This window comes from Perissodus microlepis, chromosome 15, assembly GCF_051167445.1.
Source record: "Perissodus microlepis isolate ML-2025 ecotype Zambia chromosome 15, ASM5116744v1, whole genome shotgun sequence".
Taxonomy (NCBI): domain Eukaryota; kingdom Metazoa; phylum Chordata; class Actinopteri; order Cichliformes; family Cichlidae; genus Perissodus; species Perissodus microlepis.
Window position 1 is genome coordinate 10842331 of NC_140475.1, and position 16732 is coordinate 10859062.

The 16732-nt window shown below is 39.4% G+C and overlaps 1 protein-coding gene across 2 annotated transcripts in view; it reads right to left on the bottom strand.

Moving 5' to 3' along the window:
• Positions 1–16732, bottom strand: part of usta (uronyl 2-sulfotransferase a) — a 58126-nt gene that overhangs the window by 6220 nt on the left and 35174 nt on the right. For both annotated transcript variants that reach the window (XM_084952703.1, XM_084952704.1), the window contains 3 exons: positions 15356–15511; positions 5825–5904; positions 5554–5707 (listed from right to left, as the gene is read on the bottom strand). In XM_084952703.1, the coding sequence (XP_084808829.1) occupies positions 5554–5707; positions 5825–5904; positions 15356–15511 (390 nt within the window). The remainder of the gene's footprint in view (positions 1–5553; positions 5708–5824; positions 5905–15355; positions 15512–16732) is intronic.

Here is a 16732-nt window from a genome sequence, read left to right on the forward strand (position 1 = left end):
AAATGTTGGATTATTTCAAATTACTGTGGGAATCTCATCTGATTGAACCAGTATTTCCATGTCTTGAGAAAAAGCTGGGCCCTTTAGGTTCAGTGAGGACAGACACTCATTTTTTATAAGTGTTTGCAAGCGTATTCATATGTAGGCTGCCACGCATGCACTTTGTACTTTGCGGCAAGACAGAGGTTGATTTAGTACTGTCAGCGGATGCATCTGTATTTTGTTTTAATTAAATATCATGTGTGTCTGAGTGTGATTAAGTGTGTGCGTGCTATGTTCAACTGACCAGTGCATGCCTTTGTATAAAGTAGCATGTGTGTATGTAAAAGGGGGTGTGGGCACTGACGGAAAATCCAAGCCGACCACAGGAATGTCTCAGTAACACGTGCATCAGGCTCCCTCGGCCCCGGCTAGCAACTGACAGCGCTCTTTCATCAACACCTCTCATACAAAACCAACACAGGGCAAGCAGGCTGAAGCACACCAGGTGGAGGATACAGCCATGCCCAGTCTGAGGGGTGATTCTTAACATTAGGGGTACTCTTTCCGTACATACTTGAATTTGTACTTCTAGTGTGGACATTCATCTTCCCAATACTGTCAATGAAACTTTAACCATGAAAGACCTACTTAATCTCCCTATAAAGGTGACTCGTTTGCCAAGAATCAATGCAGTCCTCCTCCTCTTTTCCAAAAGGAAATGGTCGTGTGAATATGATGCTCTTCACTGATTTGATATTCTTTGTTTTTCATGTTTATTAATTTGTTGCTTATATGTTTGAAATAAATATTTGATTGATCAATTGATACATGAAGCCCTAAATGTATCTTTTTGCACATAATACATTTCTGTGCATATTCGGCAGTGTGTACTGTTTTCAGCAGCCGTGTACACCGTGCAGATGGAAGGCATGTTTTTGCAACAACTGTTTTTTTGGTTTTACTGATTAGATACTAGAACTAGGTTGCTGCTGTTGCTAATAAAGACAGTACAAAAATAACACCAGGAGCAGCAATGTAACATGAAACCAAAGGAAGACTGAGTTTGAAAAAGTTTTGATTTATGAGATGCTGCCACGAGACACTTTATGCCAGTACATTAAGACAAAATCTGTGGATCACCATCAACATATTAATTCCTGATATTTTCAGAGCTTTTGGTCAGTTACTTGAAACCTTATAAGACACTCTAGTGATTTAAGTACAACACAGCATTCCTAAACTATACTCAATTAAAGGATTAAGCACCAGCGTTAAAATAATTTAAAAACAACAACTTTTCTTTACCATTTCTGGAATACTTTCTCCTCATAAGTGTATCTAAAGCTAAATGCACACACAGGTAGGCTAGTCGATGACAACACAGCCTTCCCCTCTCCTTTAACTGTAGCAAGGGGCCCCTGTGGTCTGCATACTTTAATAACTCAACTCACATGGTCCCAAACTCCAGGGCAAACAGTGCAATACTTAATTACAGCGAGTCAGACTCAAGCCAGAATGACATTCGCTCCTCTTGTTAGCTTCTCAGAACAGCCTCCTGAACCCTTTAGGTCTCTCATAGCACTTACTGTGGGAGGAAAGAATGAGAAGAGTTTGTGCCTAATCTTAAACAAATATTAATACGATTTTGTTTTGACCTCACTTTTGTTTTGACACACCGTTTTCCGTTTTCGTTGGATTCCCCCTAAATTTTATACGAGGCTTGGGCGTCTCACTTCAGGGGGATTTCCGACCTCCGATCAGATGCTTCATCTCACTTTTAACTTTTAACTGTCATCTGCTTAAAAAGTATATAAGGGAATGGAGTGAACACAAAGATCAAAAAATAGTAGCTTGAAAATTACAGTATGCTTCCAAATGGTAGGTAGAGTTAAAAAAAAAAATGGTATGCAGTGACTTCAATATGGTGCTACAGGGATAAACAACTCTGTGAGGCAGATGTAGGATATCAAGTTTCTGATGTGGTAAATCGAGTCTTTAATTTGAATCCTAATCAGATTTATATATTGGGTTAGCGTCAGACTGCCATGGGTTTACAATTTGCCATCCACCCTCGAGCAACACCACATGTGGAACATCTTCAAAGAGAGTAGAGTGTGGTTTTAATATATTGCTTATATTTTTGAATTTAGGAAGTTAAAATTTGTCTCGAGACAGCAACAAACAGAAATACAGAAGAGAATGGCTAAAGCAGAATATTAACGTCAAGAGGATCATCTCTTCTTAACATTTTTTAAAGAGATCCTAGGCTAATTACAGTGCAGTGTATAGTATCATTACTACATATATGTAGAGCATGTATAAACATTCCTCAATATACATGCCTCTGTAATTAAAGTCTACATCATGGAAATACCAGAATAAGACTTCATTATGCAACATTTCAGTTCATGTCTCTACTGACCATCACGTTGCGAAACTAGTGGGCCTGCAACCAAAGTTATTTAAATTTAATGCGCTGTTACCGGCCAACCAGTGATTCACGCATAGCAACTAAGTGTGTTAGCTTGTCAAACACTTCTAATGCATTCATATTTCAAATCACAAGCATCTCTGTCACTGATTTAGCAAATGTCAATATGAGAGCAAATGGGTTTGGGGCACTGGGACCAGCATTAAAAGCAGACAGAGGAAAAAGGTTCAGTATTTGTTTGACTCATTAAATAATACTGTTATAGTTTGTGGGCACTGGATATTGTGGGATCACAACACCATGGCGACCAGATGTCTTCCCCCTTCAAAAGCCACAGCGTCACCTGCTGTTACGAGTGTGTTTTCTTATTGTTGAGAGCTTCTCTGATTTGGTTTTTGAATTTGAACATGCGAACATCAGATTTTTGCAAAGTGGTTTGTGGACTATAATTATGACCACATAGACCTCATTGTGGTGAGTTTTTAGCTAACCTTAGCCAGTTTGATTAGCATCTGTGAGTTAAGTGTGATGACCCACTCCACGCTGCCTTCCTGTTGGCCTGTTTGTGGTGTAGGTGTTATCTGCTGGCATTGGAGAGCTGTTGTGTTCCCATCAATAACACTGTCAACACCTGGGCCCAGTGTGGCAATGCTTTCTAAAAGCCATCAAAGTTGCAGGGTGGATGCTCTCCTATCTGAAATAACCTTTTGGATTTTGTTTGTTTTTTAGGTTTTGCACTAAATGTTCCATATGCCATTTTTTTCACCCTGACTACACACGCCACAGATGATTTCTTTCCTTGTTTTTTTAAATTTAAAATAGTCTTTTCATTGGCATTTGTGTGCATCTTCCCCACTTGTTTGTTACAAGTACGAGCTTATCTATTTAAATGAATTTGTTTGTGGCTGTTTTGTTTTGTTGTTTGGGTTGTTGCCATTACATTATGTTTTGTGTGAAGCATGCAATATGCATTATGTTTGCTGCAACTTGTGTCCAGGAGATATATTGTGAGTCAGAACTGAGTTGTTTGAATTTGACTTGTTTGGTTGGTTAATTTGAACTGTGTCTGTCTGGTAAGTTTTTGATCCTACAGCTGCTGTGTGTGTGTGTGTGTGTGTGGACACCTGGGCAGGTGTGAGCTATTAGCAGTGATTGCATGGTTCTCTAGTATAGTAGGTGAATTGTAGGCATATCAATGTGGCCCATTTGTGCTAGTTGTAGGTTTTTTGTTTTGGTTGTGTCAGGTGAGTCACCAGCTTGCTGCTGTTTAAATGGCTCACCTCTAATTTCAATGAAGACTAGGGTTCATAAAGTAGGTAAGCAGAAGGAGGCTTTTCCGCTTTGGTTCAGGGACATGTTGTATCTTTCATGTACTAACCGACCTGGGGCAATGCTGTTTGCTGGCTTTGTTTTTTCCCCTCTCTTCCTGTGTCTTAGACTGAATCATGGCAGGGATGGAGGAATTTGTTGCATCACCATTAGACGGTTTTCTGGATTGTTGTACAAAAGTTCACCTTCTGATATTTACAGACAATTATGAACTTGATTTGACTGGTCTTGGTGATAACTGTCATAAAGAAAACACAAACTCTGAGAGTAACTTGCAGCTGACTGAAATAGGAGAGTTAGTGGCTGTGCAAATGAGAGTTGATCACACATCAATACTGTCATGTGTGGTTACACCAGGAAACCTGGCTTTTGAACAGCAGAATCAGAATCATCAGAGTCAGAATAATTTATTAACCCCTAAGGAAATTATGTAAATGACTCACTTTGTTGCAAATGACATATGAAAAGGAAAAGCAAAGCTGGAGATTGAGAGGCAAAAGCTGGAAATGGAAAAGGACAAGCTGGAGGTTGTTAAACAAAGGACAGTTGAGCAAATGCAACATGAGCAACAAGCAAGATAGACTTGCAAAATACTTGGCTGGGTTTGGTAAGTTTTGCTGGAGGAGCAAGTTTTACTGGGGTTATTAAATCGGTGAACAAATTGTTGGGGACTGGCAAATGTTTTAAGTAACTTACCGTTTGTGACTGACAGCAGGTAGACTCTGGGTTTTTTGCACTAACCGACACTGCATACACCATTTCTTTGCCAATGCACTTATTTACACTTCTTATCATACTGACTAAACACAGCATGAAGTTCTTTCCTTGTTTGTTATAAATGAAAAAACAGTCTTTTAATTGGCATTTGTGTGCATCTCCCTTTTTTAGTCATGGCCGTGTGGCCCAGTTTGTGATAAAGGTCTACCATATTAATAAGATCTTTAAAAAAAACAACTTGAGCACAGACTACTTAGGCAGCATGTTTATTGCCATTGACCTACTTTATTTTGTGAACAAAAACTGCATTAAAACCATAAACAGATAAACAGATAAACAGATAGGAATGGCCTCTTCAACAACTGTCTTTTAGATTATTTATCTGGATTTCAGGTTCGGGATCACACCTCATACGCTCCCCTTCTGGTTCCACGACTATATAAACCTTCCTACACTACAAGTTAGTTCACGATTTTGTGCCCCACCCTTCCCCACTTTTCTCAGCTCTCACGCCTCTCATTAATATTTGGGGATTTGCCAGGCCTGGGAGCAGCCACCACTCCTCACTGAGGCCTTCCACAAACTGCTGTCTCAAACTTCAGTCTATCCTTATGCCACTTGTCATTCTCTGTTAAGAATCACCATCAAATCAAATTGAGGATGTGGTGCCTTCTAGTGAACTGGAACGTAGCACGAGAGGCCAAAACTATTTTTTGTACTATGCCGTAAACATGTTTCTCCTGTAAAGTTGACCATTTTGACATTGGAGTTTATGGGAACTCTTTTGCTTTTGCAGCCAGCCTCAAGTAGCAAACAGCTTTGAAGAACCGCAGTTTTTGCTGCTCTGGTAATGATTCCTTTTTGTTAGTCTCCGAGGCTGTGGTTAGTTCAAACCTCTTTGTTTATAAGAAAAGCAATACATTTATTCACCAGCTTGGTTTCTTGTTGTTTCATTTACAACAAGGAGAGAAAAAAACGAAAGCCCAAAAGCCCAAACCATAAGACGCATATCTATGAGAACTTTAAGCAAGTAAGTCCATGTGTACTTAAGGTTTTTCAAAAATAAAATGTATCTCTGCAGAAAAGCTTCTCACCAGGTATCTCTCGTCATCTTTCATCCCTGGAGTTCGGATTAGGTGGTTCTGCTCGCCCCTCCAATCACCAAAGCGACGGAAGAAATAGTTGGAGAGGAAGCGATTGATGGGATCCCGGATTATGTTGATATACACAGGCTGCTCTATCTTGAACCTGACACAGATAAATAAAAAGCACTCAGTAAGAACCAAAAAAAGAAACCCAAACAAAACAAAAAAAAACAACCCCACATTTTAGCCAACACTCATGAAATACTTTTGTAGACTTTACCTTGTAAAGTTGAGGAAGTGAACATGTCTGGTATAAAGGAATGGCTGAGGAATACTGCTGATATTTTTCATTAGATCCACCTGGGGGAAAAAAAGATACTCATTTGATGTGTCTTTTTACAAAAATGAATATGCATAAAATCAAACATCTGCTATGGATACTGACAATTTAGACAAAACAGCATCTTTAATTTTTGGTTTTTTAAAGAGAAATCAAAAATTCCCATCTGAGTTAGTTAAATATTTGACCTCAAATAACCTCTCATAAAATAAACAAGTCATTATGTAAATAGCTATGGGGCGGCCTGGATTCACAATAAAGAACCAGAATGTAACATCACTGTTTTGTTCATCTCACAATGTTCATCACCTCAACATCTTGGATCTATAGCCAAGATTTTGCCAACACTTCTAAAGCTGTTATTCAAAGTTTCTTCACCCTCTGCAGAATGAACTAATAAATCAATTAAGAAAATGAAATAAAAATATTCCCACTGGGCTTCCAGGTCTGCATGGAGAGGCAAGCAAAAAGTACAACTACAGAGTGCAGAATAGCATAAATACTAAGCAACTGGATCCAAATTCTTAGTCATTCCTCACATAAAAGGTTCCACATTGGAGTAATTCACTATGTAAGATCCAGTTATCAAAGTCACACATGTAAAAAGTTAGTTTAATTCAAGTTATGTCTCTGCATCAGAAAATCATGCAGTATGCCTAATTTAAAAATAATAAAAACACAGAACAATGACTCAAAATATTGGCTAGCTTGTAGCGACATTTAAGTACTTTGGGTGGCTTTTACTTTAAGATGTGAGAGCGCAGCGCTCTTTTCCAGTTTGAAATATACTAAGCTGCATTTGTCTATTTGGATGCAAGCTGTGAATTTATTTTCCCCTTACTCATTTGCCTTTCTTTATTCCAGTCTCTGTTGTGTAGTTTAACTTTGGCAAGTTAATTTAGCTGAGCCTTTAAAGACAGAAGATAAGTGTAAAAGAGATTATAGGCCCAGTCTTTCAGTATGGCCACAGGGGAAGTTAAAAAACACTGGTACTTTGAGTCCAAAGATGAATGTACCTCAAGTCCAAGTAGCCTCTGTTACCCATTTGTCTCGTCTTACTTTAATTTTCTTTCATTTCGTCTCTCAAATTACGGAGACCTTTTCTCCTGCACCAGAGTCACTGTTAATTACATGACACATTTTTTTCAGGAACTTTCTCTTTTCATTTTACCAGTGATAAAACTGCAATGAAGTTCATCCTATTTCTCTATATCAAAGCCCTTTCGACCAGTGAGCAGGAATCGGCACTGCAAAGCCAGGAAACAGACCGCACATTACAGCTCGAAGTCATATTCATGTGAAGTTTAAGTCAAAAGGTGTGTTTGTGTGTCTGCGTGTGACTTTGCCCATCAGTTTCGACAGAGAGATAGAGGCTGAGGACTGTACTGAGAGGCGAGGCTAACCCACAAAATTAACTGCAGAAGACGGGCAGAGATGGTCTCAAGGCAAGGTTATAATGGAAACAAGCATGACCATGTCTAGCACGAAACAAGCTCAATGGCAGAACAATACAGGCGATTTGAGAACAAGGGAACAAAACATAGTGATCCCAACTCCTCCATCCTAACTATATATAAAAGACTATCAGGGCTTCTGATACTTAACAATTCCTGAAAGCAGTATTGAAGAACCTTAAAATCTGTATTATTTTCTACTGGCTATCAGAGGGCGACTGCTGTGGTTGGGGGAAAAAAGGTCAGATAAAGAACGGTGTCCTTTTGTAAGAACCTATCTTGTTTTGAAAAACTCATTATATCCCACTACTTCTGAGTGATATCCACTTCTAGCTTGTCATATCTGCTTCAAAAACACCCAAATGGCTGAATTGCTCATCATAGGGTTTCAGGATGGGACTTGTATGGTTGCCCTCATAACTGCTGTGATATAATTGCTTCTTTTTGTTGTATTCGTCTTTCAGCTTGTCCCTTTATTGTCGACACAGCGAATCATCTGTCATCTCACCCTATCCCTAGCATCCTCTTCTTTCACACCAACCCTCTGCACATCCAACTTTACTATCCGTGAATCTTCTCTGTGATTATCCTCCTTTCCTCCTTCCTTGCAATTCCACTCTACCCAATTTCCCCCCCTCTGCCCAAACCATCTCAACCTTTGTCTCTCTTTGTCTCCAAACCGCTCAGCCTGAGCTGTACCTCTGACATACTCGTTTCTAAGTCAGTTCATCCTAGTCACTCCCAGAAAACCTTAACATTTTCAACTGTCACCTCCAGCACGGCCTAATGTCTATTCGTCAGTGCTGCCATCTTCAAACCATACAATACAGCTGGTAAACCTTCTCTTTCACTCCTGCCACTATTCTTCTGTTACAAATCACAATCCTGACACTCGTCTCCACCCACTCCACCTTGCCTGCACTCGTCTTCACCTCTCTTGTGGACTGTCCATTGCTTTGGATATAATAGATTTAGATATAATTGGTTCTTCTTGTAATGCCTTCCATACTCCACACTTATCAGATGCTGTCACTGTCACCTCTAAATAACAATATTGTTGCTACAGAGAGCCATAGTCATTTCTGTCTACAATCTGCAATTCTACATTGCTGCAAATTCAACAGCATGGTGTGCTTGGGTAATGAGGATCTGTAAGACGTGACTTTAGCACCTTAAACCCACATCTTCCATATCTATGGGAATCTGGATTGTTGAGATCCACCTTTTATAGGGGTGCAGAAAAAGAGCAAGAGAACTTCAGCAATATAATCTCAATAAATCAGTCTGTTTTTATGTGTTTTTTTGTTGTCGTTGGGTTGTGGTTTTTTTTTTACATTCCATGCAAGGTTTCATTCATTTATTTTAAAAAGAGTGGCTGAAAGGGCTTCTTTCTGTTCTGCATTGGTCCATGTCCACCTTTTTTCATCCAGTGGCAATACACAGAGCATGACTCTACCGGGAGAGGTGCCTGCTGTTAGATCATTATTGCAACGAGTACACACAAAACCCTTCAAAAGGAAAACATAGTCTTTGCAGAAGAAAACGAAAATCTATAAAGCTGCAGCAGAAGAAGAGGACACCAACTTGGCACATTTAAAATTCTCCACTACTGCACAGCAGAAGGACAGGGGAGGTGAATTATGCATTGCAAGGGAATAATGGGCACATTAACAAAATGTCGCTGCAGGCAAATCCTTAACAAGTTGCAAAGTTTCTTTTTTAATCTTGGCTTCCAGGTTACAGCGGCTAGATGTCAATGAGCCAAGACTCTCTCAGTGATGAGTTTGTGTGTCCATCAACAAGCTGCAGGAGAGACCAAGAACAGTTATTTCAGAGGTTACCAGCAGCAGCAAACTAAATGCAAGGCAAAGAAAGGTCGATTACATGAAATTTCTTTCAAGACTTTTTTTTTTAATACATGACCTGCAGAAAGGTGCAAAGACCTTTTCCTCAAATCCATCAGGTAAGGCTAAGAAAAGTTTGGGACTCCAGTGTTTGTGTTTGTTAAAGCTGCTTTAATGCGTTACTTTTCCTTCTTTCCGTTTCCCATGATCCATGACGTCAAGAGTAAATCTTAAAATACAAGTGAAACATAAGTCTTGGTAAGTTGGGTTTCACTTTAAGACGTAAAGTATTGTCATTGTCGCAGAATAAAGATTACTGTAATTGGCGTAAACAGTTTCTTAATACTCTCAACACGTCTGTAAAACTGGGGCCGATTCTCAAATCTTACTTATAACGGTCATGTTCCCTGTCGTACAGTTTCAGTCTTTATTTAAAATGCTCTCTGTCAAATGAACCGATCGGTCAAGTAACAGTTTGAATGACCTGCACTTAAAAAACTACATACAGGCAGCTGTTATGTCATAGACTTACTGTTTGGATAGCAACAGTAATATGTATACTTGTTTATGTACAGAGAGTGGTTAATCTGAGGCCCCAATCAGATTTGGGCTTCACCCCACTCTTTTCTATAAACTCAGTACATTTCCACTCACTCTGCTTCCCCTTCTGTGGATCTCTCCTGCTAGAAAAGTAAAAAATGTAAGAGTTTCATTAGCACTGTAGAATTTATTAAGCCACTCTACAGCACTTATTACTTTACTTGAATTACGCATATAAACGTACATTTTAAAAAACATTTTCCCCTGATGTTCTCACCCCCGCGCCCAGGTTAACATGCAGGCACTGAATGCATTTAGCACGTTTGCTGTGTTTGTGTGTTTTTCAGCCCCACCCCTTTGGTCCGTCTGGCCAGACCTCACTTTCATTCACCAGAAAGAAAGTAGAGGACGGTATGAGATTCCAGGCATACCTGCAACCCTCTGAGCCCCTACTACCTCCTCCCCACAGCTCTGGTGGTGTCCTCACAGGGCTCATCAGGGGAAACGAAGGGGGAACCACAGAAAGATTTGACTGCTGCCCTGGGTTCAGTTTGCCTTTATATCACAATCAACTTATAAGCCTAAATAATCAGTAAGTGTGGTAAGGTACACACTCTTATCTTTGGTCAGACAGTGGTAGGAATCATGACTTCGATGGCAGACAAATGGATGGTAAAGAATTTTTCTCCTTGTTTTTTAAAGGTCTTACATTTATTTTTTATAATTATTATTCAGGAAATGCCACAAATCTCTTTCACTAAGCCTGTTCTGGTGCACAGATAGTTCACGATACTGTGTGCCTCAAAGCCCATAGCAGCTTTGCGAAGTTCCAGAGAAACATGGCACCATCACTTTTGGTAATCAGCAAACAAGGCATCGACCCTGGGCAAACCCATTAAAGCACTGCTGGGAGTGCCAGCAGGAAACCCATCCAAAACTGCAGTCCAGAGCCAGAACCACAACTGATGAGACCAGCATTTCTAAACTTAGGTGACATGCGTCTGGATCTGCGGAAGTCAACACAGAAGTACACATGCGAGAAGAACACACAAACACAAGCACAGACTTACACTCTTAACCGGACCCCCCTTGCTTAGACACCGGAATGTGTACAGTCTTTCTAAAAAGATGTTTTATACCCCGTGAATTAATGAGACTAACCGTGTTCTGCCACTGTCTGTGCAGCCAGCATTCAGAGATTGATGAATGGGCAAACAAGTAACTGTTTCAATATTAGTGTAATATTTACATCAGTTTGGTCAGTAATGGTTATATATATTTAGTGTCTGCTGACCATTCACAAGTGGTTAGCAGTACCTTACTTCGAAAGAAGGCTGCAAATGTGAGTCACTGCTGCAGCACTCCCACACAAACACATGATTAAATTTCTTTTTTGCCCAGATGGCTGAAAAGAGCATTGCATTACTGAAAAAGGGAAATCTAAAAAGTACATGTGACTGGTATATGATACAATAATTCTAAATAACTCCAACCCACAATACAAAGAAGAGAGAAGTAAGACCACACAAAGGTGAGGACTGGCAGCTCCCAAAGGAGACCCCCACCTCATAATTGATGCATACATGATGGATGATTGCGAGCATATTTTGAATAAAGTTTGATGCTGCGGGAGAGGAGATCAGAAGTTAACGATAGACAGCGATAAAGATGTATTTGATGCTGAAGGCTTGTGATGAGTAGACACGGTTGAAATGGTGTCTAATTTATATGACATTGATGCCAATAAGACAACATTTACTGTAACATTTGCTATTTTAATGCACAGGAAAAGATGGGCATAGGAGATGAAGTAGCAACAATGAAAATTCAGGACAGCTGTTGAAAGTTTGACAATTTAGGTCCATTAGATAAAAGCAAAGATGGCAGTTTCTTCTTCACATAGATATTTCTACCAAGGCTAGGTTGTCTGCATGAATGAAAATGGATTTATCAATTTGTTTTATGCCTCCAAAGCAGAGCTGCAGTTACTACAGAACAGATTTAGCAGCTAAGAACTGACAAGAAAGAGTTTAGTGATACTGACCGATTCTTTGAATTCTTACTGCTTCTTCTTTGGAGTTCCTGCAAAAAACCCCAATACCAGTAAAAGGAGTGGCATCTGTGTAGAGTTAATTTGTGTTGGAGGACATCTTAAATGTCAAGTTCCTAAAAGAAGATACCATTTAAACTCACAAGCGGGGTCACCGAAGGCACATTTGTGATTTAGAGGAGCTGTCATGGGTAATTATGCTGATAAGCAAGGGTGTAAATAATGCAGCAAGAGAGTGGCAATGAATGACTGGTCAAGAAAGATGATGCACAGGGCTAGTATCAAGTGCCAGAAGAGGGAGCAAATTGGGGCAGGAAAGGGTAAGAAGAACGTTTTGTGAGGAGGACTATCAGACTGATGCTGCTGAGTTTCACGGAGCAAGAATTAGATGGTGCCTGCCATGGCATGAGGAACTTGGAGGATGTTGTCACTTTTTGTTATTATCGATGTGGATCCACTACCAGACTTTATAGAGCTGGCATCAGTAGAAGGGAGAATTGGCTCTCAGTAGTTCAAGGACACAGCAACCAGTACGGGGAGCTAAAATGTAGCCAGATGATGAAAATGCAATAAGAAGTATTTACATCTGGCAACTTATACTAAGAAAGTTGATGAAGAAGCAGGTTGAATTGTTAATTAATCAGTGACTGAAGTTTTCCAACACTTAAAAGCCATATAGTGAGACTGATGTGCCAGAGAGAGGTACAGAAGATTTTTAATTTGTAAATGTCGTCAGTGGTTTCTGACAGGAATGGTTTAGAGAGTAAAGAGTGTTAATGGGTTTGACAAGCACTGGATGTTTAACTTAACACAGCGTGCCTGTAAACCCTGCTGGACAAAAACATAGCGCAACACTGGCTTGTCATTAATAGATGGAATGCTTAATCTATCTGTTTTCCCTGCATATATGTATTTGTTATTGCAAGAAAAGGAACAAGACCAGCTGGTGCAGAGAATGCAGATTCTTTGAACGCAGCCCCAAAGAGACTTGAAATGATGGGACATCAACTGGCATCCTGGTGCCAAAGATGAGCCATGGGCACTTAAGAGCAATTTCATTTGCATCAGTTTCCTATAGTTTCTTGATTGAACTATGAGGAATGATTGTCACAAGTGTACCCAGTCAGCAGTAATACACCTTGCTGTATTAAATGACAGAGTACGCCACAGACCACCGTAATCCCATTTGAGGCAATACTTGTATATGATAACATCTCGTTGCTATGTTTTATCGAGGCTAAACGCAACCCAGGAGAATGGTCAACTGTGGGGATGGAGAAAGATTTGGCAACCTGGTCCTAGAAGTTGGAGCAGATAAATATAACAAGTAGGACAGAGAAATTGCATCTGGCAACCCACTGCCTGCAATGGGAACTGAAGTATGTTGAAAAAGTAAGATAGAAGAAACGGAAACTGGCATCCTGGTGCTAACTGTGGAAGTAATGAAAGGATGGTGCTGAAAACGATGCCATGAACTATGTTCTTGAAGGTAGAGGCTCATTGCTGCTCAAAGATTAACCTTGCTGAATGGGCAAGTGGAAAGGATACTGATGCTGTAGTGGGCTCAGACTAGAATAATAATAATTTGATTTTCCTGGTCTTGGACCGCGAGCATGATTAGGGTAAAACACTTTCAATAAGTTAGCTGTATTTTTTTTAGCAATGATGGCTCATCCTTTCACTTGGAGGACTCACTGCAAATTGATTCAATTATCCCAATCACACTCCCAGTTTATTAAAACCATACCTAGATAGAAAAACACAGTTATAGATTGACCTCCACAGAGCCCAGACCTCAACAATATTAGAACAGTGTGGGATCATCTTGACAGGAAATGGAACAAAAGGCAGCCAACATCCAAAGAAGAGCTTTGAAGGGCCTTCAAAAAGCCTGGAGAACTATTCCTGAAGACTATTTACAGAAATTACAAGAAAGTTTGCCTAAGAGAGTTCAGGGTCTATTGAAGGATGAAGGTTGTCAACCAAATACTGATTTTCAGAATTGTACATACTCTGTTTTTCCCTTAGAAAGCTGCAAAAACTTCAATTTTTCCAAATTTGCTAGCAAAATCTATAGAAATGATGGGTGGATCAAGACTTTTGCACAGTACTGCATATATCAATTAGAAAAAGATTTAAGAAAGGGCACAATTTATACACCTTAGCATTTTCACTCTTATTCCTACTAGCATGGCTGAGCACTACGTCTTAAAAAGCTGTGGTATTTTTAAAGGAACGCAGTTTTTCCTCTGTAAACCCAATGCTCATGTCCTCAAGATATTCCAGGAAATAATAAAAGAAGATTCATGATCCTTCAGTCTTTTTCTTACAATAACTACAAAAACAAGCACTGAATAAACCGCTGCTGTTAATTTGACACTGACCACACAGTTATTTGAACAATGCACAGTTGCTTTAGCTTCACCTGGGGGACACACGCTGCTACTCGAAGGATGTGACAATATCATCTGGCTGTTTAACAGTGAAATGATTTAGACCTGTTTAACTACACTCATATAAAAACAAATGATGAATGAGTTAGGAAACAGTTTAAAGTTGACGGATTTGAAGACCACAAACCCTCACATGAAGGAAATTATTTTTTAGTGTCATTTTTTTCCCCATATTTTCCAGAACGATTAAATTGTCCAAGTAAAAGGGAAGAGAAGAAAAAAAAAGCTACATTTCCATGGCAAACTAAGTTTAGATTGTTTTAAATGATCCAAAACAGCTATTAAGGGACTCCGATGTAGACTTTTGATAATTCGGCTATCTTTTTGTGTGATGGCTTCTACAGTACACTTGTTGTATTGTTTTACATGTGAGATGTAGTGCTTCGGCGAACCTTATTTTTGGTACTAAGCTTGCATCTACTGCTCTGAAGAGCAGCTGGCAGATTTTAAAGCCTTGTGCCTCTTTTTTCTTCTTTTGATGAACTATTATAAGGACGTTTTTTTCATAGCTGAACTGCAAATGATTTTTTAGGATGAACTAGGATATTGTTTGGGGCTTTCACTGACCGTAGACTTATTTAGAGCTTCCAGGACCCCAAAGAGATTTTCAACATAATTTTATACAATTCTAATTTTTACACACACCCACTCGTTTTCATATCTTATCGAGGACATGTCATTGCCATAATGCTTTCCCTAACTGCTTACCATAACCCTAATCATCAAAAATGAATGCCTAATCCCAACCTTCAACCTAAACCTATCCATAACCTCATTGTAACCCTGACACTAAAACCACATTTTGAGCCTCAGAAATGCCTTCAAACTCTTGGGAAGAGCATATTGTCCCCATAAATGACTGTTGGTTCTCACAAGTATAGTAGCATGACAATGTTCTGTCCTCACAAAGATGTCTTAACATCTAAACATGTACACACACAAAATATAATACGAAAAAGATCGATTTTTCTATATTTTGTGCTTTCTCTTTTGTTTTTGTTCAGTTTTTTGGTTCTTTCTGTTGTTCCACAATATAATGTGTTATCACATGTTAGATCTTCTGCATAATCTTCTACCAGTCTTTTAAATCCATGCATCACTGGACCACAGCGCGATCTGGGCTATCTTACCTGTTCATGCTTAGTGAGGCGTGTTTTGTTGTGGATGTCAGAGGAGACCAGGTTGAACTGGTGTTTCTCAGCGAGTAACCTCAGTAAGATGACCACCGTCCGGCTGCCGCACTTTCCCACACGATTATAGATCACCTGGCTTGGGAACGGGAGTACCTGCGAGGACAGAAACGCACACATGTATTCTGTATTTTACTTTCACTGTTGATAAGTGAAATGTGCATTTACTGTGTGCTATTTTGACTATAAAAAAGCAGCTAAGGAAAAAATATTGTGAAAAAAGCAGAAAAAGGGAAATGTATTAAATTCTTACGACATTCTCCTGTAACTTTGTGTCTGAACTTTGACCTCTAGTTATAATCTGCTCTCTCTAGAGCTGAACTAAACTGCCCTGACAACACATTAATAGTACATTAGAAATAACAGACACAAAGACCTAGTATGAGTATACAGTGCTTCACTGTTCTCCCCTTAAGCTCCTCCACAGAACTTAGTCAAAACGATACTGAGGCAAAATCACTTGGAAGTTCACACATGACTCACCAATTAGCTCATCCATGATTCACAAACTTAAAACTGTCGATACCAGTCTATTTCATTTCCAATAAATTGACTAATGATTTACATTGGAAGGTTATCGCTGATATGTAATTTAAATATGAAACACATTTAAGCACAAGGTCAGCAAGAATGCACTAATTTGGCATTTATCTCTAAGAGTTCACAAGGCTTACACAAGTGGCCCCTAAAGAATGAAAGCACTCTGAGAAAATTTATCAGTGAGAACACCCCCCTCCCCTCCCTGACACACACACACAAAGCCTTATTTTTCTGATTCTCCGCTAAGAGCAGCCCCACCACAGCACAGAATCCGTACAAACAGTGAAGGCCTCTCGGACTATTTGCCAGAATTTAGTGGAAAAGCAGAGAAAACAATAGGACTGATGTTGAAGCGTTCAAGGAGATAGAAAGAAATGATGAGAGGGCCAGAAGAGAAAGATGACACCACCGTATCAATATCACTTCCCGCATATACGTCCCAGAATCAAAGCCTGTTCCTGGATTTCATTAGCAAGTGAATAAGTTTGATGCAAATACATGAGAACACGCCCTCAGATAAAGAGGTAAAGAACTGAAATGACAACATAGCTTCAGTTAAGATAAAATGATGCAAGTTTAGAGATTGTTTTTTATTACCTAACAAGAAAAGTTTGTTATTCTAACAAAAATATGAAAAAAAAGAAAGAAAAAGAGCGATATCATTACATTTGGGAAAAGTTTTTGAGCTGACAGGAAATAGATCTCTTGGACAGCAGTTCAACTTTCCACAGTGTTTGCCAAGTAACTACAGGCTGAAATACATTCAGTGTTTCACAG